At 39.8% G+C, this 26,382-nt stretch overlaps 1 protein-coding gene across 1 annotated transcript; it reads left to right on the top strand.

Annotated features, from left to right (window-relative positions):
• The first annotated feature begins 14,549 nt into the window (after positions 1–14,549).
• LOC107552411 (protein krueppel-like) lies at positions 14,550–14,969 on the top strand. The gene has a single exon (XM_016234279.1). The coding sequence runs from the start codon at positions 14,550–14,552 to the stop codon at positions 14,967–14,969; it is 420 nt and encodes a 139-aa protein (XP_016089765.1).
• Positions 14,970–26,382: the final 11,413 nt, after the last annotated feature.

Genomic DNA, 26,382 nt, shown 5'->3' on the forward strand with positions numbered 1-26,382 from the left:
GAGAAAAGGTTTTTAGGACTTGCAAATTGTTTTTTTTTACTCATTCTCTCTAACAAACACAACGGTTACACCTTTTCAAATTCTGAGGTTAACAAATCCTATTCTACAAATCACAAATTAAGAAACTCGTGTGCTCACAGTTAGGCTAGAGTTGCTGCAGAGAATGTGGGCCAAAACACATTCACACACTCGAATCAAAAATGTAAAGTTATGAGCAAGTTTTGCACATTTACATAGGCTATACAGTCGTAGTCAGAATTATTGGTAAATATGAACAAAGAAACCTGTGAAAATAAATCTGCATTTTTAATCCTTTTTGATAAAAGATCAAAAAGGGGGTGGGGGAAGCTCATTAGGAAATAAATGTTTTTCTCTTATACACATTGGCTAAAGTTAATGGCACCCTTTTATTCAGTACATTTTGCAATCTCCTTTTGCCACAATAACAGCTCTGAGTCTCTCCTATAATGCCTGATGATTTTGGAGATCACCTGACAGATCTTTGTGGAAAGTCAATGGCCACTCAAACTATCCTCCTCACCTTGTATTAAGACAATATATACACACATCATCTTCCAGGGAGATTTGTGACATTTTATACAGTACAGATTTATTTTTACAGGCTTCTTTGATCATATTTACTAAGGGTGCCAATAATTCTGACCACGAATGTTAGGTTAGGTCTCACTTAGTCTAGCACAGTACACAAGTTTTTATTTATTTATTTTTTAACAAATTATAGAATTGAATGGAAAAGGTAAGCGCTAGTATTAATTGATCAGGTGCTGATAAAAAAAGATGTGTCTTTAGATGTTTTTGAAAAATGGCTCGAATTGAGATAGGCAGGTCATTCTACCATGATCTTATCTACAAATACGTTAGGTCTCACTTAGTCTAGCACAGTACACAAGTTTTTATTTATTTATTTTTTAACAAATTATAGAATTGAATGGAAAAGGTAAGCGCTAGTATTAATTGATCAGGTGCTGATAAAAAAACGTCTTTAGATGTTTTTGAAAAATGGCTCGAATTGAGATAGGCAGGTCATTCTACCATGATCTTATCTACAAATACCACAGTTAAATTCTAATAAATATGTCCGGTTTTAATAAACACACATTTCAGGAAAAAATAATTTAATAATATGACCAAAATAAAATACAGCCCTGCATAAATCTGGTATAACTGAGCCTCTTTTTCAATGGCACCGACGCTGATGGCTGCCTCCGTGGCGTGCTCTGCAGTTGTTTTTATGTTTTTGTTAGTTTGTCCTGTCTTTAGTTATATCCCTGCAATCAGTTTCACCAGAGACGAATTGCTGGACATTCGGAAGTACACACCACCCGATATTTCACCGGTTTTCGATTATTCGGATGTTTTGCTGGACATTGTTGTCGGGGCGTCACTGTCATTGTTACACTGTGGAGCTTCGGTCATGAAAACAAATTCCTCGTATGTGTAAACATACCTGGCAATAAAAACTCATTCTGATTCTGATTCTCTGAATTTCTTAATTTGTGAGATGTAGAATAGGATTTATGCACCTGCAATGAAGACTTTGTGAAGGCTTTGTTGTGTTTGTGATAGAGAAATACAAATACAAAATACAAGCTTGCAATTCCAAAAACATTTTCTTGATGACTTCACTGAAATATTCTCTACAAATACAAATTTGTTACAGTAATACTAGGTACATTAGATGTACTGTATGCAAATATAACAAAGGGACATTAACAACTGAATTCACCGCGCCATGACGGAGATATGGCCATTCAAAGTTTCAATGGTTTTCCATAGAATTGAGCTTTAAAGCGTTTCATCCAGGTCGCCAGTAGCAAACAATGGAGGACAAACTAAGTAATTACACCATTTCAAGCATTTTATCTGCATTATATGTTCTGTAAGAAAAAAATGTCATATCGACGGCATATTCGCTAGAGCCCGACCGATATATCATTTTGCCGATATGAGTCTGTCGCCGATATATCGGTATCGGCGAATATGCCGCCAATATGAACTTTTTTTTTTACAGAACATAACGCAGATAAACTGTATTTATTTACAGAGGTATATTATGTCACAGTTCATACTTCTCTAATAAGTTTAGTCTGTGTGTGAAGACATAAATCGCAAATCCGTGAATGTTCCGAAGTGAAAAACTTCAAAAGAATAAAGTTGAATGGAATTTAATTGAATTAAAGTTATATATATATATATATATATATATATATTCTGTTTATGTACATACTGTATTCTATATATAGTACCAGTCAAATGTTTGGACACACGAATGGGAAAGTGTCCAAACTTTTGACTGGTACTGTACTATAATATACACAAATAATATCGGCCGATATATCAATATAAATATATAAATGTAACTATTTTCAAAATATATACTGTATGTGTGTGTGTGTGTGTATTTATATATACATAATAAATATACACAGTACACATACATATATTACGTAAACAAAAACTTTTATTTTGGATGCGATTAATCGTTTGACGGCACTAATTTATATATAAATTTATATATTTGAATATTTATATCTTTATTAAAATGAAAATGAAAAAAGGCAATGCTGTTTGATATAATATTTTGTTTCATTGTAATGCATGTACATTCCCTGAACTACATTTCTGCGGCTATTAATAGCCTATGTTTAAATGAAAATGAAAAGAGGCTTATTGTAAATACAGTGAGGAAAATTGCAGTAGCCAAGGCGAGCTGACTGTCAAATCTAGTATGCTGCTGTTTGCAGAATTACCGGAATCGCGTTGTCCCATCCCCGGAAGTTCACACTCCTGAGTTAAACTTGCGAAGTCCAAATTACAGAGGATGCAAGTCCGAAATTTGCGTACTTTGTATTGACAAACGCGCGAAGAACTACGTCACCAGACTATTTGCCTAATTTTCGTGGTACTTTAGGCCGCGATGGAAATGCAGACAGCAACAGGTCTAGGGGAAAAAAGTTCCTGGGACAAATTGTTCCGGGTAAATTCAGTGGAAAAGCGGCTATGGAGTTGTTTGTAATCAGCATAGCAATGCTAGAAGAAACCCTGTGCTTCTATGATGGGTCCCAGTGATGTAGTGTATATGGAGAAGAGGAGGGGTCCAAGAACTGATCCCTGAGGAACCCCAGTGACCAGTTGGTGTGCTTTGGATACCTCCCCTCCCCAGGCCACCCTGAAAGACCTACCTGTGAGATTGGTTTCAAACTAGCGAAGTGGAATCCCTGTGATGCCCAGTGATGAGAGGGCAGACAGGAGGTTCTGATGAGTGACAGTGTCAAAAGCAGCAGATAGATCCAGCAGAATAAGAACTGATGATTTGGAATCAGCTTTTGCAATCCGCAAGGCTTCCGTGACTGACAGTAGCGCAGTCTCAGTTGAATGCAATAACAATACATGGTTGAAAACAACTTGTTCAAGTGTTTTTGCTATGAATGGAAGGAGAGAGATAGGTCGGTAGCTATCTGTAAGTGAAGTGTTTAAAGTAGGTTTTTTGAGCAGTGGGGTTACCCAAGTAAGCTTGAATGCAGTGGGGAAAATACCTGTGAGAAGAGACGTGTTGATGATGTGTGAGTGCTGGTAAGAGTATAGGGGAGATAGCTTGGAGATAGTGTGAGGGGATTGGGACTAGAGGACAGGTTGTAGGATGGCTGGAGAGAAGTTTAGATACTTCTGCCTCAGTGAGGGGACAGAAGGATGAGAAAAGTGATTTAGCAGTGGATGGGGTTGGTTTGAGTTCCTGTGTGTGGAGCTGAGAACTGACTGCTAATGGTTTTAGTTTTGTCTGTGAAGAATGTGGCAAAATCATCAAAGCTGTTAAAGAGGTGGTGGAGGGGGACAGAGGAGAGAATTTTCTGTAACACACGTATACAAGAACTTTATACAATATAGATTTTTACAGCGGCTTTATCAATAGTAACTATTTCAAATGCTGCTGTAAATTAGCTCTAACAAATCAATAGTGTCATTCCACAGCTCAAGTCAGTTCAGTATTGATTCAGTTCAGTTGCATAACTTAAATTAATCAGTTTTACATACATACATTGTATACGTGCATATGCATGTACAGTGGTGTGAAAAAGTGTTGACCCCCTTCCTAATTTCTTATTTTTTTGCATGTTTGTCACACTTTAATGTTTCAGATCATCAATCAGCTTGAGGTCACGAACAGATGGCCGGACATTCTCCTTCAAAATTTTTTGGTAAACAGCAGAATTCATGGTTCCACAGCAAGTCTTCCAGGTCCTGAAGCAGCAAAACAGCCCCAGACCATCACACTACCACCACCATATTTTACTATTGGTATGATGTTCTTTTTCTGAAATGCAGTGTTACTTTTACGCCAGACGTAATGGGACACCAGTAATCAGGCCTGGGTGTGGCTAGAGAAATTGAACTCAGGTGTGATAAACCACAGTTTTAACAGGGGGGCAAACACGAGTGCTATTACAAACTCCTGTGCTCCACTGCACTCTGAACAAGCAAAAGACACATGAGAGTATTGTTTTACATTTTTCACATCTGTGTGTAGTTTGGCGTGTATGTGGTTAACTATTTTAAGATTGTGTGTAGAGTTACTACGCAAAAATAAAATTTTTAGAAGAGTTAAAATAGTTTTGAAAGAAGTTTTTGCTTTTGCAAGATGTGGGTAAAGTTTTCCATGTGTGTGTGTTTTGTGGTTCCCTATCGATACTTCACCCGTACTGCGTCTGCTAAGATGCTTTGGGAAAACTAATTTTTCTCCGATGACTGAAGCCTTTTAATAACGCAGTGTAACTGCACAGCCATTGGTTCGTGCAGTGAATAAAAAACGAACCAATGGCTCGGCAGCGGAGCTGCACGTGCCTATGGCGACAAATCCCGTCAAAGCCCACCAGAATGGGCGGGGCCCTCTGGCCCCCGCTGTAGGATCCTCAGATTTCTTCTCCTTCACGAACGATGTTCTTCGCTTGATCTACGAGACTCGAAGCGTCTCGCCGTAGAATCGCCTTTGCAGCAGATCAAGCTAAACCAGCGACCCTCTGCTTGGCTGATTCGCCGCTTCTACGCTGCCTTTGGCGTCACAGCAGTGGTCCCAGCTGATCCCCTGCCGCTATCCGGCGAGCCTTAAAGAGCTTATTTCTAAGAGATGTGTAGGATATCAGACAATCTAAGATTTGGTCAAAACATGGTTGAAACACGAGGAGCCGAATTCCACAGAAGCCCAAGACACAGGATGTCGTAAATCAGATCCTCGCACCACAAGCCTGAACCAACCAGCAGCTTTGAGTAGCTCACAGCATTTAAACAAAAGAACATTTATTGACAATTCCAAGGAGATTGTCAATTTTGGGGCAAGTAATTAAGATTAATGGTCAAAGAGATGCACGGCGTGACCATCACATGGTAACCAGTGATAGCAATCACAAGCTCTTTGGATTGGCTTCCCCCACCTCTGAGACAGAGAACAGACTGAGATTCCTTACAGACATTTTAACCTCTCTGGTCTTCACAGAACGTATCCTTACATCCACAGAATGCTACAGAAACTACCTTTCCATGTATATATGCACCTAAATAATGCTAAAAGGACTTATGAGCAACTAATCATTTATATGCAAAACTCCATATTATGTATGTAACCCACACGTTTAACTATCATGTTTTAATCACGTATTGTGTATGTCTTTTTGATAACTATTGAATAGCTTAAGGGTTCATATTCATGTTTAGTATGTGTGTTGAATCTTCTTGCTTGAAACGTTTCTTCCAATAAATTCTTTGTCAAATGTATCATATTCTTGTTTTAGAAATCATGTCCAAATCTATACTCTGCAAGAGCGGGAAAAACTCGGACCATGTGACTGATGAGACAACATTTGATTTATGAATTGGCAGGAGGAATATAGCAACACTCAGAGCTAAGACAGTGTCTAATTGGTCAAAACACCATTTGGGAGGTGCCCAAAAGCCAAGTTTAAATACTCAGGACACCATCAAACTTTGCTTTTTGTGTCTAGCTTTTAGCTTTTCACTTTTAGTCATGCTTTTTAGCCATGTGGCTTTTTAGTTATATGCTTTTTAGCCATCCGGCTTTTATCTTTTCGCTTTTAGTCGTACTTTTCAGTCATCGCTTCTTAGCGCTTTTTGAGCGTGCTCTGGCTTACACGCCAGCTCCTCCAAAACCATGAGGAGAAACGCCACCTAGTCTCGTCAAACTTTACTTCTATTTCTTCACTTTAGTATATTTAATTTTCCGTTGAGAGTTTCGTGTGTTCCGAGTTAAGTTTTGCCCAACACCTTGTCTCCGAAAGAGTACCGTCCAAACTTCAACTTCAGACCACAGCTCCGCGTCGTCAGCCAACACCCAAGCACTGGCTTCCCCAAGACTGAACTTCCAGCCAATCAGAAAAGCGGGAAACCCCCTTCTGCAAGGAGGACAACAAAAGGGAACCCCGGACGCAACGCAAGTACCTCCAGATCCTAGCTGAACTGGTGCATTTAATATAAATTTGAACCTCATTGAACAAACTCAATATGAGGGTTAAGTGATTGATGGTTGTTCAGATCTATGCAATTGCACATATTGCTGTAAACTTGGGATTTCACATTTTCATTCTCTTAAACTAATTATTTCCTCACTTTCTCGCTTTCTGCAACCTGTGTGAATGCGTGTGTTTGTGTTAGATTAATTTATATGTCTTAGATTTATCCATTAAAGCCTTATTTTATATTGAAAAGAGAAGTATCTCGTGTTTTGTGCTCACAAGTTAGTCTTAAACTGCCGATCTTGTTACTGTACTAATTAATAATGTTTTCACTATATTTTGGATATTGATATCCATTGCAGAATTTGTCATACGGCTCGTTCAATGAATCGCTGGCCGTCTCAGTGATCAGCTGTAAAACATCTTAAATGATTCCCTTTGACCTAAATTGACCTGTTTCCCTTACAGGTAAGTTATAAAAGAGCAAATTCTAGTGACGTTGCAAATGTCACGCTGCGAGTGTGGCTCGTGCAGGGAATCTTGCACAATGCAGAAGGGCAGTGAGTGCGTCGCCTGTCTGGGCGGCCCCCACGCAGAGACTGCACATTCACTGAGACTGAATGCTCTCGCTGAGAGCATGAGACTCACTCTTCTCCACTCGCAGACTGCCTTCATTGAAGGCAACCCTGTTCTCCCGTTTCTCATCTCTCAGCGAGCCGCGGGGAACAGCGGAGTCAGGGAACTAAGCAACTGGGTCTGAGTGATCTCACGCTGACAAAGAGCCTGCGTGCTCACTCTCCCCACTGCGCTTCGATCTGTGTCTTACACGTGAGGATCAGCGCCCCTCATTACACTGAGCGGCTTTCCCCCTGGCAGCTTCCGCCTTCCCGCTCTCATGTTTCTCTTACCTCGGAGAAAGTAACGGTGAGCTTGCGGGTTGAGTGATCAGGTTTGAGCAAATTTCATGCCAGCACACATGTGTGCTTGATCTGCCAGTGTGTGTTACACGTGAGGATCAGCGCCCCTCTTTACACTGAGCGGCTTAATCCTCCTAGGCAGATCGGAGCAGAACGCTGACAGCTTCGCATTTGTGTGTGATCAGCTTCGCCTCCCCCCCGTCTCCCCTGCTCTTGTGAAGAAATGGCGAACTCACGGGGATGAGCGATTAGGCTTGAGTGATTTAACACCGGCAAAGCCCCCGCGTGCATCACTCTCCACGCAGCTTTTTGATCAGCCAGTGAGTTTACACATGAGGATCGGTCAATCCTTCTAGGCGGATCGGAGAAGAACGCGGTCACCAATGAATCAATTTAGCTGACAGCTTCGTATCTGAATGCGCCTCTCGCCTGTGCCACGCTCCCACTACGAGAGTTCATGTCTCGCTCTGCTTTGCTTGTTTGCTACGAGCGGATCTGAGAGAATGCGTGCAGCACTTTTGATCTGCCAGATTGTTGTAGCGTCTGCGTAGGATCATGCATGAGCGTTGGGCGGTTTATGGCTTAAAAGACCCTTTTAGCCTTTTGACATTTGCATATAAATTACAGTTCTGGTCAGAGATGTTACGTTGTATAGGGGTTTTAAATTGCCAGATGGTTCTTCACCGACAAGAAGATTCGAACCAGCCCCCCCACTATCATCCTTCTCAATCTGACTTCAAACACTGTTTAAAGAGCTGTAAATTATCTCGATGGGCCATCCAGGCCAAGCAAACTAACGCACACACACACACACAAACTAACACACACACACATCATAACCAGTTATAATTCGTCATAAATATTCCCCTTTTTAGAGCTAATAAATAATAATAAACGTTACATTGTTTACACAAAGATCATCAGTACTCCTCTTCTAATGAGCGGTTTGATCTTTTTAGGCGGATTTAAAGAGACCAGCCATTCGAATTAATCCAACCCCTTGTCACGCGGACTGAGGCCTGGCAGGCCATCCCCAGAGTGCCAGACTGGGGTTTGGGGATAATAAAATGAGGTTATTCACAGCAATTCGCTCGAAGACCCCCGTGATTCAGCAACATGGTTCCCACCTTGGTTTAGAGCAAAGACGCACACGTCCTGCACTCCGAGGTGATGAATTTGCTGGCGATAGGAGCCGTAGAAATGGTTCCCCCAGCTCAGAGCAAGTCAGGCTTTCACAGCCGCTACTTCCTTGTCCCCAAAAAGGATGGCAACCTAAGGCCCATCCTCGATCTCAGGCACCTGGACCGCGCCCTCATGAAAGGCCATTCAGGATTATTACATTGAAACAGATCCTCTCGCAAGTGTGCCCAGGGGACTGGTTCTTTTCGCTGGATCTGAAAGACACCTACTTTCACATCCAGATAGCCCCCCACAAGACAATTATTGAGATTCGCCTTCGAGGAAGTGGCAACCCAATACACGGTGCTTCGCTTTGGACTGTCACTAGCTCCTCGCACTCTTTCCTCACTGAGACAGATGGGAATCCTCATTCTGAATTACCTCGATGACTGGCTCGTCTTGGCCCAGTCGGAGGATGAGCTACTATTTCACAGATCCTTCCTCCTCAGCCAATTAGAATGCCTGGGACTAAGGGTCAATTTTGCCAAGAGCGCGCTGTCCCCCAGCCAACGGATATTGTTTGTGGGAACAGTTCTTGACTCAGCCCGAATGAGGGTGGTAGTTGCACCAGAACGTGCACTGGCTATTCAGCAGCTCGTGGCCTCATTCAAAGTTGGAGCCCCTTTCCTCTCAAGGCGTTTCAGAAGATGCTGGGCCTCATGGCCTCTGCGTCTCCGGTACTTCAGCTGGGCCTGCTTCGTATGCAGCCCCTTCAGTGCTGGCTAAAACCGTGAGTTCCGTCCCATGCCTGGCGTCTCAGACGCCTTCGTGTCAAAGTGAACCGGACCTGCGTAGCTGCTCTAGTCCCTTGGAAAGACTATCGGTGGATAGAATGGGGTGTACTCCTGGGAATGGTCTGCAGAAGGAAGGTGGTCTCGACAGACGCTTCCAACACGGGTGTGCTGGGCAGGTTGAACCAAGGAGCAGACATGCTGTCTCGGAGCAACATCCCCTCAGAAGAGTGGATGCTCCACCCACATTCGGTTCAAAGAATCTGAGAGATCTTCGTTAAGGCAGAGGTCGACCTCTTTGCCTCAGAAGGCAACTCTCACTGCCCAATTTACTTTTCGAAGGACAGGGATGCGTTAGCCCACGACTGGCCCAACCTCCTCCTCTGCGCTTTTCCCCCGATCACCCTGATCCCACAGGTGATCAGGTGAATCAAGGAGCAGAAACGCAAGGTTCTGCTGGTGGCCCCACTCTGGAGGACCAAACACTGGTTCGCAGAGCTGTCTTGGCTGCTCTAAGCAGCCCTGTGGCCCATTCCTCTGAGACGAGACCTCCTCTCTCAGGCGAACAGAATGATATGGCACCCCCAGCCTGAGCTGTGGGCTCTGCACCTCTGGCCTCTTGATGGGAGCCTGCAGACCTCCCCGAGAGCATGCTAAATACAACATCTCAGGCTAAAGCACCCTCTACAAGGCGGCTCTATATCCTTAAATGGTCTGTCTTCTCCACCTGCTGTATGGCACGCGGCGCAGACCCATTTTCCTGTGACATATCTCTGATATTGTCCTTCCTGCAAGAGCTGTTGTATAAGGGTCGTTCCACCGCCACGCTGAAGGTCTATGTAGCAGCCATGGCAGCCTCACATGCTCCTATAGCTGGCCAGTCGGAGGATCTGCCCTACATGGGACTTGCCCACAGTGTTGAGGGCTCTGAAGAGCCTTCTCTTCGAGCCGCTACAGTCTGTTGACCTTCGTCCCCTGACGCTAAAGACCGCTCTGCTACTTGCATTAGCGTCAGTAAAGCATATGGGAGATCTCGGTGAGCCCCACCTGCCTCGAATTCGGGCCCAGCGACTCTTAAAGTCGTCCTGAAACCAAGGCATGGTTACATACCTAAAATGCTTTCTACTCCATTCAGAGCACAGGTAATAACTATGTCGGCGATTCCTCAATCTTTCCTTGAAAGTCTATGTTGACCGCTCCGCCCCATTCAGGCAGTCGGATCAACTATTTGTATTCTTCGGTGGCCGTACCAAGGGTTCTCCGGTCACAAAGCAGAGACTTTCCAAATGGATAATTGACGCTATTATGCTAGCATACTCTTCTTTGGGCCTTCAATGCCCCATGGGAGTAAGAGCCCACTCAACTAGAGGCATTGCCTCTTCCTGGGCCTGGTCTAGCGGTGTGTCCATTGCAGAGATTTGTACGGTGGCCACATTTGCCAGGTTTTATAATCTGGACATCCCGGCCTTACAGGCTCGGGTCCTTTCTGCATAAACAGGGCACTCTGTCATATGACAAAACCAGTGCATGACGTTTGCCACCTTCATGTATGCTCTTGGCCCTCACTGAGTTCTAAGGCTGTACTAAATTATCTTGGGATGATTATGCAAGGCTGGGTTGACCTCTTGTGAGTTTGGCCCTACTGCCTCCTGCAGGGCTTCCCAGCAAAATACTTGGTCCCTCTGGACCCCCCTTGGGTGCTTAAGACAAGTTCAAGTATTAGTCGTTCCTCTAGCATAGCACAGCGGGATTGTACTGGTTCCCCAAAGCGTCTTAGCAGATGCAGTACGAGTGAAGTATCGATTGGGAACGTACTTGGTTACTAACGTAAACTCGGTTCCCTGAGATACGGAACGAGTACTGCATACTTTGCTGTGCTATGTAGCTGCACGACTCGTCATTGCTTCAGTCGAAGTAACCTGAGGATCCTACAGCGGAATGCCCGATTATAGCCAGATGGCTCCGCCCATTCTGGCGGGCTTTGTTACACTGCGTTATTGAAAGACTTCAGTCACAGTCATCGGAGAAAAATTAGTTTTCCCAAAGCATCTTAGCAGACGCAGTACTCGTTCCGTATCTCAGGGAACCGAGGTTACGTTAGTAACCGAATACGTTTTGTGTGTAGTTTTTAAAAATGGAGCAATAGTTTCAAAAACTGTGTAAGCATTTTGGGAAAAAAAAGCTGCTTTGAGAATCTCCATTGTAAAAAGCCCTATACAAATAATGGTGACTTGATGTGACTTGACCTTGTCTGTGTCCTTGCTCGGAGGCTGAACACAGCGGCTGAACACTTCCAGCTTATCGAATCTTGAGTGAAAAAAGCAATGGACACCTTGACAATTAGCACACCAAAAGCCTATAGCAGGCAAATGGCTCAAATCAAAACTACTGTGGGACAGTACACCACTTAAGTGCAGTAAATTAGTGATACAAATATCAAAAGCTTCTTCTTAGCCGATGGCTATTGTAGCGAATCAGCTCATGGGGAAATATGAATAATTAATCATAACTAGTTATAATTAATTATAAATATTTAGATCCGCTGTAGATATTTACTTGACCTCTCAGGGTCAACTGTCTGTCAATTCTAAGAACGTTAATTTCCTGGTTAAGGAAATACAGTTGGAATAGGAAAGGGTTAAAGCTTAACTCAGTAAAGAGGAGAGAGAATAAGAATATTAAGTTATGGAACCATTTGCATATTCAGCAGATCTATCGCCTGAAGGAAACATCAGATTCTTAGTTCAAACACACCTTTGTAAAAAGGTGCAAATGATACCTAATGTATCAATTAATAAGACTAAGTTTGAATACCTGCACATCTCCTGTCTGAAAGAAAGGCTTGATGCAGTCCAAAGGTTCAAGTTGATCTTTGCTGAAGTTGGTTGATGAAAAAGAACCAGTTTGCGTCAGAGAATATTGGTGAATGGAAAAGTCAAGGTCTAAGGCCTGGCACAAAACTTAGGATGTCCTGGAGCATTGTAGCTCGCATCTTCTCAAAACCTAACAGAATCACATGGTGTGAGGCCTTTAACCCTCTGAAGTCGACTAACGCGGATACGCATTTTGTGGCATCTTCTCCTGATAACACCGAAAAGAACTTAAATTACACTTTCAGTTTTGATCTTACAAATAAGAGCAATACATCAGTCAAATTTGTAAAGGGTCTACTTTTATTTGTATACACACATAATAACAACAGAACTTTGTGCATTTATAAAATAAAGAAAACAAACAGGGTGTGCTGTCTGCCGCCTGTATTGAAATTACTAAAGATTCTCAGGACACTAATATATTGCCTATGTACCAACATTTACACGCTCGTTTAGATCATCAGAAGGCGAATTCATAGATACTAAACATGGTAGGATTACATATAGGCAAGATGACATGAATGAGTGTTTCCATCATAAGCCTGTATAAAACAGTATAAAATCTCAAAGACAACATACACAATGACCTGAAGGATATGTGTGTTCATTCAAAGAAAGGTTTTCCTATGGATTAATTAGAAAAGAGTCCATTTCTACTGGGCACTGTGTCTCTTTCTAATTCAAAGGCAGTGATTTTCCCTATTAGGTCGTAAATGGCTCTGGCCTAGCAAAGGTGTCATGGTTGCCATGGTAACCAGTGGCCTGTGGTCATTCGCAGACATCCTGGCACCCAGTCTATTGGGTGAGGGGTCTGTGACGACTTGTTAATCTAATGAATAACTGATTTGTTAAATCAAATGAAAAATTGTGTTTTTGATTGGTCCAGACGCTACACTATTATTCTGATTACAATGTTTGTAAAGTGCTATCAAAATACAATCTATAAATAAAGAAGAAAAATACAAATATATAGTAAAGGAAACAATCCTTCCTAGCAACAAATAAAAATCTAAACAACAGAAATAGAAACAAGGTATTAAGCAAACACTTAAACATTACCAACTTCTCTGCGGAGTAAATCGCTTCTCCACAGTATAGGGCTATTTCATTCAGAATAAGAAATGCTTCAGCTACTTTTCAGAGATCAAATATTAGGCATAAACTTTTTTTCTAGAGCTGCCCTCGGCTAAACATTTGTTTGGTCGTTCATTTGAAGCATTAGTCGACTAATTGCATGTTTATTAATAAACCATTAAAATCATAATAATGCACCTTTAATTGCCTACATAGCCTATAAGCGCTCAAGCACACACACAAAGCTTGCCACGGCACACCGGCAGATGTAATGATTATGAATGTGTCAGGGATAAACCGTAAGGAGGCTGCATTAACGTTTTAATAATTCATTGATAAACCAGTGCTTTTTTGTTTTCGGTTTAAGAGATGAAGTTGGCGACACTGTCCCTTCATCTCCGCAGTAGTGGATGCGCCTGTTGTGGATTACATAAATCTGAGAATATTTGTTTTCCATTTGAATTGGTTTATTTGAAAGTCGACATTTCACTCTCTATAGATATATTTTTCTGTGTCTGCAAGTATACACGGCGTTTCAGAGTTCCGAGACGGCAGAAAGCGCACTGATTTAACAGCAATAGAATAGAGATGTAGCCACAATCAGATGCCAAAAGTATATTTGTAACTTTAATATGCACAGTTTATGTACTACGAGGGAACTTAAATGTGAAATTCTTCACAAACACTTTCTCTGCAAAACAGAACAGTTTAAAAGACAACTTTTTTTCTGAAATTTTAGACAAATGGTAGATTTTAAATCAGTTGGTAATTAATGATTTTTCTTTGGCCAAACTGTGCTTGTTTTTGATAAAGGGGTTAATAACTGCTAGCTTTAATATATTTGGGATGTGTTCTAAAAGCAAAGAGTTAACAATATTGAAAAGAGTTTCTAAAATTATATGCATCACCCATTCAGTAGCTTACTGCATGTACTATCTAGCATACATGTTGGTTAATATTTTGATGTCTGTTTTTTGTGCTTTTAATGTGGGAGTGACTTTCATTTGCCTTTTTTCACCTTAGACCTCATGCTGCTGAAAGAGGAGTGCAAAGTACTGAATGAAATGGTAGAGAAAGAACAATATCAAAAGACTTTCAATGAACATGGAAACCTTAATATCCACATGAAAATTCACACTGGAAAGAAGCCTTTCACCTCTCAACAGTGTGGAATCAGTTTCACTCAAAAAGGCATACTTAGCAGGCACATAAGGATTCACACTGGGGAGAAGCCTTTTACCTGCTAACAGTGTGAAAAAAAGTTTCAGTAGAAAATAAAATCTTAATTTGCACATGAGAGTTCACACTGGGGAGAACCCTTTCACCTGCCAACAGTGTGGAATAAGTTTTACTCACAAAGGAAACCTTAACAGGCACATGAGGATTCACACTAGAGTCAAGCCTTACACCTGCCCTGGGTGTGGAAAGAGTTTCAGTCAACTTGGAATCCTTAAAGTCCACATGAGAGTTCACACTGGAGAGAGTCCATTTATCTGCCAACAGTGTGGGATAAGCTTCATTCAAAAAGGAATCCTTAAAAGACACATGAGAATTCCCACTGGAGAGAAGCCTTACGTGTGGCATCAGTGTGGAAACAGTTTCAAACGAAAAGGAGACCTTAATTACCACATGAGAGTTCACACTTGGGAGAACTCTTACACCTACCAACAGTGTCTTTTGAGGACTCAAAAGAGAACTGTTTTATTCTATTGAATAAAACCGGCATGTTCTAATTAGTGACTGAGTGTTTGTCTGGCATGCTGATCTCTTTATACAGTTCCAGCTTCCTGTCACATGAATGGTCACATGACAGGCCAACCATACATTTCTTAAAGACATACACACTAAAATGTTAAGAGGAATAAAATGGACTTAAGAAAACATGTAAACCAGTTAAAACTCTATTATACATAAAATCATTGCAATAAATAGAGCGGTAAAACATGTTTCTTGTGTAACAGTGTCACAAACTAGCAGTGGATGCAAGCCTTTCATGTGCCATCACTGTGGAAAGACTTTCAGAAACAATCCTACTGTGAACCTCAAGAAACCCAGATAGAAAATCAATGTGGAAGGAGTTTCACAGACAGGAATCATGTAATAACTTGTAACGATCAGCCTAACAGGCTGGGTGTGATGAGAGGGATGGGGTGGAGTAAATGCTAATGCACGACACCTGCACCACTCACGAGTCCCACAGAGGAGCTCCGGAAGGATAAAAGGAGGAGTGACGACAGTGTTGGATGAGAGAGGACCAGGCCTGGACTTTATTTTGTGTTTTGGTTCTGTTTGTGCGTGACAGTCGTCCGCGAGGGGCTGTCGCGCTATTTTGTGTTTATTTTATTATTTAAGTTTTCTTTAAATGTTCGCCGGTTCCCGCCTCCTCCTTCCCGATCTACAAACTGTGTTACAAAGTTTAAAACAGGGTCATATTTATGACCCCTGTGTGAGAGGTTTGTGGATGTTAAAAGAATAAAATTAAACAGAGATAAGTTTAGTAAGAACGGTGTATTTACAAAGTTCATGGGACTTTAAAACAACACAATAAAACCAGGACAAATTAGGCCATTAAAAGCATAGAATCCATTGATTGCACCATACCTTAAAACAGTTCAAGAATCCTAGTGTGCTGAAATGTCCCAATGTGAGTGTCCAAGCAGTGTATATGCAGTCCAACAGAAGTGATGATCTAATTTGTTGCAAAGTAGTGACTGGAAAGGTAAGTCTAGTGATGTTACATTCAACACAGAAGCTCCGAAGCTTGTATAAAAAAAAACAAATTTCACATTGAAGCACTGTATTGGATCTTGATTGGTTTTGAGAAAGCACATGATCTATGACGTCCGAAGCTTCATTCGCCTGAAAACCATGTGACTGCTTCAGTATCTGGTTCAAATGAAGCGAATCTCAGTGCTGTTTCCTTTACATTTTAATGTGTTAGCATTGTTTCTTTTATTTTTTTAATCAAAATATATATAGAGAGCTCAAAAGGAACTTTGCCTCAGTCCTTAGACTGTTATTTCATGGCCAGAGTTAAAATAAACAGATCATAGATTTAATTTATGAATTTATGTTTTATTTTACTTATTTTAGTAATAACATTCCTTTGTTAAAAGTGAGACAAAATCATCACAATTAAAAGAACCAAAGACTTAAACTACTTCAGTCTGTGTGCATTGAATTTATTTAATACACGAGTTTCACAATTTTAGTTGAATTACTGAAATTAACTTTCCCATGACATTCTAATTTATTGAGATGCACCTGTAAATATTCATATGTATTCATAGAATTGGCCAAAATCTGGGCCACATTGATTTTAATTCTGGCCCAGCTCCTGCCCAGATCCAACACCTTACTCCGGCCTACATACTGTGAAGAATGATGGCACTTGGGCGGTCCGCTCCTGTTTGCCAAATTTGGGGCACAAGCAAGCCACAGGTAGGCCGCATGTCAGTCATGAAAATAAATAAAATAAACCAGACCTGGCCCAAATCTGGGCCACATTTATTTTAATTGTGGCCCAGATACGACCCAGATCTAACACCTTGTTCTGGCCCACATACTATGTAGAATGATGGCATTTGTGTGGTCCACTCCTGTTTGGCTTGCTTGCGGCCCAAATACTGTGTGGAATAATGATATTTGGGCAGTCCAATTCTGTTTTCCAGATTTGGGCCTCAAGTAAGCCTTAGTATTGCTGCATGTAAGCCAACCAAATAAACCAAAACTGGCCCTAATGTGGACCACAGTTGATTTTTATTCTAACCCTGGTCTAACCCACATGCTGCATGAAATGGTGGCATTTTGGCAGTGGTCCACAAGCAGGGCACTACACAGCCACATTTTAGCTAATAATGAACAAAATAAACCATAAATATACATTATCTGGGCCACACTAAGCCTTAAGTGAGTTATGCATTAACAATACTCAACATTGTAAAGAGTAATTTAAAAATGTCCTCCATAAATGTTAAAATAAGTTCCAGAAATGTACCCTACTTGATAAAATCATCCTGACCCAAGTTTTGCACAAGCAGCAATGAAAATGTCACATAAATATTCCAAGACACATTCCAATACTTTAAAAACTATTCTTCTCATGTTGATATCAAGTTCGAGTTAATGAGTTCGCCTACCAATGTATGAGAGGAACACAGCTTTCACTCTCAACCAAACTAACATTACTAGCCAATCAGACATTTTTGGTCCCATAAACATGAGACACGCATAATAGTATCCAACTGCAGAGTCGCAGCTGATGAGCGCGACACATTCTGAAAAAGCTGCAAGGCGCAATGGTCAAAGATTTCTATCTAGAGCCATATTTATATAGAAAAGCTATTTTCTATATAATTAACGGAGCTTTGTAAATAGCTCAGAGTAATCACGTCATCTCCATAAGAACCATAAGATTGGAAGAATAAATTCACCTGTAGTTTTGAAAAGGTCCTGTTCACACATGATCTCTTAATGGCAATTTACCAGGGAAGACTGTATGTGTGAAAGGGGCTAAACTATTCCTCTGCATATGCTGTGAGTTTGGGTTGCTTAACGTTCATCTGGGAAAACTTATCTTAATTTGTAACTTAAGTCATTAAGTCATTCTGTGTTGGCATAAGACCTATGCCAACACAGAATACATCAACATTTCCAAATATGCGATTTATTGTAGATCGCGATTTCAAAATAAACATTTCTCATTTTGCATATGGCCAAATATTGCAATTAAATGGATTTAAATGTCGTTGAATCACATGAAACATCACCAGGCTGTTGGCACCCTGTGCAGGTATTTGTTATAATATAGGCATATTACATTATGTATTTAACAGTTGTTCAATAAAACCATGCACTTGGTTTTGATACTTTATTTGAGCCAATTATTATTGCCTCATCATTAGCTTATTTATAAATAGTCATATTAAAACCTGTTTTTCACTTAGTTCTATTTGTATTACTAAAAAATACTTGTCATAATAATCAGTAGATTACTTGATTAGCAGAATAATTGTTAGTTCTGTCAGGACCACTATCGTCAAAATGATAGATACTTAGCATAAAGTTTGGTTTGGCGGTATGGTTCTGTTCTGGGCAAAAAACCTCCCTGCCCATCCATGCAGCCTGTCATGAATGAGCAGGGAGAGCAGCAATAATAACCCCCCCAGGGTTAACAGAACAGAACAAGGCAGATATCATTAATGTACTCAATGATATTTAAGTGTAACACTTTATTCAAGATAAAGGAGTCTGATTAGCAAGGAATATCAGAAAGTTAAGTCCTGACTGTGGCAAAAGGTGGAGCTGGGGATGGAGGAGGGTAATTTGCTCCGAAGCAAGCTGAAAAGCTGCTGAATAATACTGAATACAGCTTATATAGGAATGCCGCGATAGGTGTCGTATTCCTATAGGTAGATGTGATCAGCTGAGAATCAGCTGATGCAAGCTTGACTCACGTGACCTGCCAGAACTAACGCTAAAGCTTAATCTCTGTCAGGACCACTATCGTCAAAATGACAGACCATATTTATATAGAAAAGCTATTTTCTATATAATTAACGGAGCTTTGTAAATAGCTCAGAGTAATCACGTCATCTCCATAAGAACCATAAGATTGGAAGAATAAATTCACCTGTAGTTTTGAAAAGGTCCTGTTCACACATGATCTCTTAATGGCAATTTACCAGGGAAGACTGTATGTGTGAAAGGGGCTAAACTATTCCTCTGCATATGCTGTGAGTTTGGGTTGCTTAACGTTCATCTGGGAAAACTTATCTTAATTTGTAACTTAAGTCATTAAGTCATTCTGTGTTGGCATAAGACCTATGCCAACACAGAATACATCAACATTTCCAAATATGCGATTTATTGTAGATCGCGATTTCAAAATAAACATTTCTCATTTTGCATATGGCCAAATATTGCAATTAAATGGATTTAAATGTCGTTGAATCACATGAAACATCACCAGGCTGTTGGCACCCTGTGCAGGTATTTGTTATAATATAGGCATATTACATTATGTATTTAACAGTTGTTCAATAAAACCATGCACTTGGTTTTGATACTTTATTTGAGCCAATTATTATTGCCTCATCATTAGCTTATTTATAAATAGTCATATTAAAACCTGTTTTTCACTTAGTTCTATTTGTATTACTAAAAAATACTTGTCATAATAATCAGTAGATTACTTGATTAGCAGAATAATTGTTAGTTCTGTCAGGACCACTATCGTCAAAATGATAGATACTTAGCATAAAGTTTGGTTTGGCGGTATGGTTCTGTTCTGGGCAAAAAACCTCCCTGCCCATCCATGCAGCCTGTCATGAATGAGCAGGGAGAGCAGCAATAATAACCCCCCCAGGGTTAACAGAACAGAACAAGGCAGATATCATTAATGTACTCAATGATATTTAAGTGTAACACTTTATTCAAGATAAAGGAGTCTGATTAGCAAGGAATATCAGAAAGTTAAGTCCTGACTGTGGCAAAAGGTGGAGCTGGGGATGGAGGAGGGTAATTTGCTCCGAAGCAAGCTGAAAAGCTGCTGAATAATACTGAATACAGCTTATATAGGAATGCCGCGATAGGTGTCGTATTCCTATAGGTAGATGTGATCAGCTGAGAATCAGCTGATGCAAGCTTGACTCACGTGACCTGCCAGAACTAATGCTAAAGCTTAATTTAAGCCCTAGATTTGTTAAAACTTTTCAAAATATAACTGCATTGTTATACATTTTGTAATTAAAAGACAAATATTTTGTCATTCAAATATTTCTTAAAGTATTAAAACATTGTCTCGTTCTATTGAACCAAGTATATGCATTTTGTCTCATCTCGTGAGCTAAGTTTATTGTCACACCCCTAGTGTCGATAAGCGGTGATATAGCTCATAATGTTCCAAGTGTGTAATACAGCCTAGCTTTCATTCTTCAGGTCAGTCATATACTCGTGAAAAAAAAAAATCAGTTTGAATAAGGAAAATGATAACTTTGCCATAGCGTCCTTTCAAATGTTAAAGTTGCCACAATTATTGCATTCTTTGCCAGTGGCAGCTCGTGGGTTTTAAAATAGAGGAGACACACTAATTGTATTGGTCTGGGATCCCTGCCGATTATTATTATTATTTACTTAACCACTTTAAAATGGCTTTTTGGTTGCTTTTAGTCAGAAAACGTAAAGAAAACGACACACATACAGCAAGATAATATAATTTCACTTACCTGGCCTATCACTTGAAGCAAACATCCATCCCTTCTTAAAAGTCTGTGTTAAATGCGCCATTTAATTAAGCCGACTGCTGTAGCCTATATCCAGCTAGGCTGTTTTCCCTTTTTTAAAATTTGTATATATACTGTGTGAATGACAGCTTGGTAAATCTGTTGGAGATCAAATATTCAATATCGCTACTCATCATAAGTACTTGGTACATTATCAGCGCAACGGGAGATGTTCAAACTAATATCACGTAATTTACGTCTTTATGATGATTGGTTGATATCAGAAGGGAGGCTATAGCCTCCCATGCCAGGGTGCTTTCACTCGTTAGCGCTGAAAGTGAACACTCAATGGTGATTGGTTAATTTTTTTTACCAACGGAGGCACGAGAGCTCAGCTCTCCCCCGGCATCCGCCTCCCCTTCTCTATTATTAGCGGTTGTAATTACATCAGCAGATTCGGCACATTCACCATAGAAAAGCGGTGTTTTCACGTTATGGTATTACAACTGTGAAATTACAAACAAAAAATACACATTCTGAGACATGAACTGAAATGAATTGTGAATTTTATTAACATTACATCGTCCTCCTCTCATTTTCACCTCAAAATTATGGGGAAGCTGTGCCTCCCCCGACGAGCCGACACTGTTCTTTGCATGTGCTGCACTTTATTTGTACCGTTTGTTTCATTAGTTTATATATTAGAACTTGAAAGACAATAACAATATTTTATGATAAGTGATAAGTGAGATCTGATTTTAGTTCTTGAAAACCAAAAGAGTAGTGCTTGAAAAGTCCTTGTAAGTCCTGGAATTTAATTTTGCTGTATCTGTACGAAGCCTGTTTAAGTTACCAGTCCTTGGAGCATTTTATTTGGTTTTGAACTGAACTGTAGTTTTCTGTAGTAAACTGTCTTTGTATATTTCCTATTTTATATTCATTTCCTAGTATTTCATTTACTATTATTTCTTTTGAACAAAACTATTTCAGAAATTTCATGTTTTAAATTTTAGGTCATCTTGTACCCTGGACAAGATGGACAAATCTAACCAGCAAAACTTGATATCAAAAGCATCCTAAATGTTACATGTGTTTGCATTATAGTGCGTAACCTTTCCTGGTATTGCTGTTTCAATTAGCCAAGGGCAGATATGTTACTAGTTAGTTTCAAAGAAAATAATTTTCAAATATATATTTTTTTGGCCAAATAGCCCTGTGTATGTGTCCACCCCCCCAACCCCCGGAAAAAAGTTCAGGATTTTTTTGCTTTACCCCTGTATAAGTTGTCAAGTGGTCAAGTGCAAAGTGTGGGTATTTGGACAAGGCATTAGAGTACAATCATTATAGTGCACTTCTGTTTTTATGCTGCACAGTACATACTGTATATATTTAAAAAACTGCCATTAACAACTCTTTCCCCACCAGCATTTTTGAAAAAAGTTGCCAGCCACTGCCAGCGATTTTGATGATTTTCACTAAAATGTAATGGCCTCCAGTATATTTTGATGTATGAATATTTGAATATGCAATACACCAAAATAAAGATCAGAGGCTCTACTTTTAAACAAAAAAAAAGTTTTATTCTAGCTTAAAGCATTCTTTTTTTATCAACACTTGAATATAGGTAGATTTCATAAAAATGCATAATTTTGAGCAAAAAGGTGAGAAAATCAAATGATCAAAAACTACATCTGGATAATATTCAGTACAATTATCAAAGCATAAATCCAGTAAATCGCCTTCATCAACACCTCCAAAGCTTGCACAGACATATACCACTTCCTGGATCAACATTTTACTCCGTAACATTATGCAGTTTTCATTGATATGCTGTCTATTGCTGATGATCGCATTATTTTTCATATGCATCTGTTTACATAAAAGATCACTTGTTTCGCCGTCCTGTTCACGTGTGTTTTTGTTCGAGAGGTTTTGTACTCATTCAGAAGATGTGTAATAGCGCCCCGAGTGTATAACAGTGAAATCACGAAAAAACGTTAAAACTCGTCTTTGGCGGGGAAGTGTTTTCTTGTAAAAGACGAGATAACTCGTCAATGGCGGGGAAAGAGTTAAAAGCATGTTTCAAAAAATTAATTGCTGCATATGTAGCCTTCTTAAGACTTTTAATTATTTGGGCAATATTTGTCATTTTATATGCAGGCCACATTTGCGGCATCATATAAGGGCCACTTTAGGCTAACAGCCACATTAGCCGGTGCTTACCGTGCCATATCTTTGCCAAAACTGGCCCAGATACGTTTGAGGATAACTGGGCCACATTTGTGACATCATATGCGGGCCATTTTAGGCTCACAGCCACATTGTCCAGAACTTACCGTGCCATATCTTTACAAAACTGGCCCAGATACGTTTGAGGATAACTGGGCCACAGCTGTGGCATCATATGCAGGTCACTTTAGGCTCACAGCCATATTAGCCAGCACTTACCATGCCATATCTTTGCCAAAACTGGCCCAGATATGGTTTTAAAGGGGTCATATGATGCTGTTTCAAGTTTTCCTTTCTCTTTGGAGTGTTACAAGCTGTTCGTGAATAGATAAGATCCCTAAAGTTGCAAAGACTAAAGTCTCAAACCCAAAGAGATATTCTTTATAAAAGTTAAGTCTTGTCCACGCCCTCCTAAAACGCCTCGTTTAAACAAACCCCCACATGTCTATTTCACAATGTGGGAAGATTTGCATAAGGCCAGAGGCGGACAAAGTACTCAACTACATTACTTGAGTGAAAGTACAGATACTGCTGGTCAAATATTACTCCATTACAAGTAAAAGTTGTAAAGACAGATTTTTACTTAAGTAAAAGTACAGAAGTACTTGCTTTAAAAGTACTTGAGTAATTTTCCTTTTTTATGTCAATGCAATGTTTTATTGTTGTACGTAATACTTGCAATACTTTTGAAGCAACATAGAATACATTACACCTACTGTAAAAAATCAAACCTGCTTTAAAACCCAGCAACACAACTGTAGCTGTACAACTTTACAACAGCAACACTGCTTTAACAAAATAGCAAAACAGCAAGACTTATTTGACATCAAAACAAACATTTTAAATGCTGTCTAATCGCTCTCGCTGTACTTTGATGTCACACACAGAATGGTCTGCAGTGCTGCTTCAGTCAAACACCTATTGCGTTTTATTAGGAGACGCACAGCAATTCTTCTGTGGCTTTATACGTAATATTTTCACATACACAATTTAGCAAAATCAGACAATATTGTGTCTAATATATACCACGATATTAACTTCTTATTATTGAATTGTTTTAAATAAATATCACATTTGCAATTGGTCAGTGTTCAAAAAATGCTGGGAAATCTCTTCATGTAGCCCTACAAGAGTGATTACTGATAAACTGTCTGAAAAAAAAGAAAGTCATGTTTTAGAGAAGAAAAAAATCACCCACTGACTTTCAAAGCTGCTACATAGTAATGACCAGTATTGGGAAGGTTTCTTTGGAAATGTAATAGGTTACAGATTACAAGTTACCCTACTTAAAATGTAATAAGTAGTGTAACTTTTTGATAACTTTATTAAAGTACTGTAACTGATTACATTTGATTACTTTTCTAAATTTCTAATAGTTTCAACTGTTAATCATTTTCAAACATGTAAACTAGGCAGGGTTAACATTACAGTAGTACTGAACACTGATTACTATCAGACTTTCGAAATCCTTCATCACTTGAATAAAGATTATAATATTTTCCTTTTAAAGGAGCCATTGGATGCAAAATATCTTCATTTGCATATAAATGTGTCTTTGCAGTGTGTGGACACAACCACCCTACAATGATAAAAATTCACTCCTTTTTTTTAACCCCCCAAAAACCTAAACTGTCTCAATTATCAAGCCATTTTGATTTTGGAGTGAATACCAGTGCTCTCTTCCACCTTCAATACCACGACTGAGGTGAGACCCTTGAGCAAGGCACCAAACCCCCAACTTTGTGTGTGTGTGTATGTATGCGTGCGCATTAGGCTGGGTTAAATGCAGAGCACAAATTCCAAGTATGGGCCACACGTCACTTCACTTTCACTAATATTGTTTATGTCTGGCTGCGCAAATCATTTTACTCCAGAATGCTTTCTGAATGAGAGACAATTCAAGGCAGGTTTTGTTGAAAAGTTAAAACTCAAGGATGGGTCAGTACCCATTGTTCATGATCCAGCTGCACCTCCAGAAGAATTAAGTCTCACGCTTTTTATTTTATTCATTTATTTATTTTTGTTTTGTTTGTTTGTTTTGTTTTTGGCATTCTTACCTTTATTGTGATAGGAGAGATCAAACACGACAGGAAGCGAAGAGAGAGAGGGGGGGGGGAGGTCGGGAAAGGTCTGATTTGAACGCGGGACACCCGAAGTGCAATGGTGCTATATGTCAGCGCGCTGCCCACAAGGCCAACACACTTTTTTTTTTTTATGATTATTTGCGAATCGCGTTTGCTCTTCCACAAAAGAGAGGGGCGGGGTGAGCAGAGCTCATTAGCATGTAAAGAGATATGCACCGAAACAAGTCGCTGTGAACAGAGCTGTTTTTGACAAGGTAAAAAGGGTGTTTGTATTACACGACTACTGAGACCATTTCAAGAATACCCTAAAGAATCATACCAATTTGTGGAAAATGGGCATCCGATGTCCCCTTTAAAGCACAGCCACCACAAAATCAGACTTACTTTAAAATCATTCTGAGGTTAAATATTTAAAATCATAACAAGAAATAGTTTAATAGCAATGATACTGTTTTTGAAATCAAATCTTTGCATAGACAAGAAACACTGGAATCTAACAATGCCTTAGAAAAAAACAGTTGATCTTAAAAAGCATATACATAAACCCTATCAACTCAATTAAATCTGTATGTGGGAGTGTGTGAGAAAAAAATCAGAATTTTGAAAAAATCAAACCCCCTTTGTAATCTTTAACATTTTCATAAGTAACTGTAATTTAATTACACATTTTTTCTTAGTAACTGTAAGTGATTACAATTACTTTTATTTTGTAATTAAATTACGTAATTCCATTACATGGAACTATAGTTACTCCCCAACACTGGTAACGACTTTCTACTTCGAGGACCTTGATAGAAATGTAGTGGAGTGAAAAGCACAATATTTGTCTTTCAAATGTAGTAAAGTTAAAGTCATAAGTTCCCAGTAAAAATAATACTCAAATAAAGTACCAATACTCAAAAAAGTGTACTTAAGTACAATACTCAAGTAAATGTACTTAGTTACCGTCTGCCTCTGCATAAGGCCGCCCAAATGTTCACGCAAAGAAAGAAGGCGTAACTTTATTGTTGCTGCCACCGCCGCCACCATGTTGTGAAGACGCTGTGTGTTTCGTTGCGAATACTTTGTTTTGTCTTCCAAAAGTGGACGCGACTAAAAATCAGTGGTTAAGTTGTATTTACAACACTGTTCCAGAACACTTCAACCCAAATATTCAGATGTGTGCAGCGCATTTTATGGAGGACTGTTTCCTGATCCTGGTAGAGTAGACTACAATGCCAGCTGTTCTGACTCACAGACTGCAAGTACGTTTTTTATATTTAAAGAATTTGCCACTGATGATTCAAATGCGAGTTTTGAGCAGTGTAGAGTAGAGCTTGTTGTTTGTCATTTCTCTGATCACAAATGCAGACATGGTTTTATGTTTACGCGGCGCGATGCAACGCTACGCGTAAAAAGATAGTATAAGTCATTATAATAAATCGTAATTATGTCCCCACTGGATGCAACAAATGCCTCGTTTATAATGGGTTTTAATGGTTTTGTCTCGTGGCGCCGGGACACAGCATCACACTATGGTAAGGGGCATAACATTTCTGTCACACGCTTGAGGTATTTGGCCAATCACAATGCACTGGATAGCTGGCCAAT

The sequence above is a fragment of the Sinocyclocheilus grahami genome, unplaced genomic scaffold (genome assembly GCF_001515645.1).
Source record: "Sinocyclocheilus grahami isolate Dianchi unplaced genomic scaffold, SAMN03320097.WGS_v1.1 scaffold450.1, whole genome shotgun sequence".
Lineage (NCBI taxonomy): Eukaryota > Metazoa > Chordata > Actinopteri > Cypriniformes > Cyprinidae > Sinocyclocheilus > Sinocyclocheilus grahami.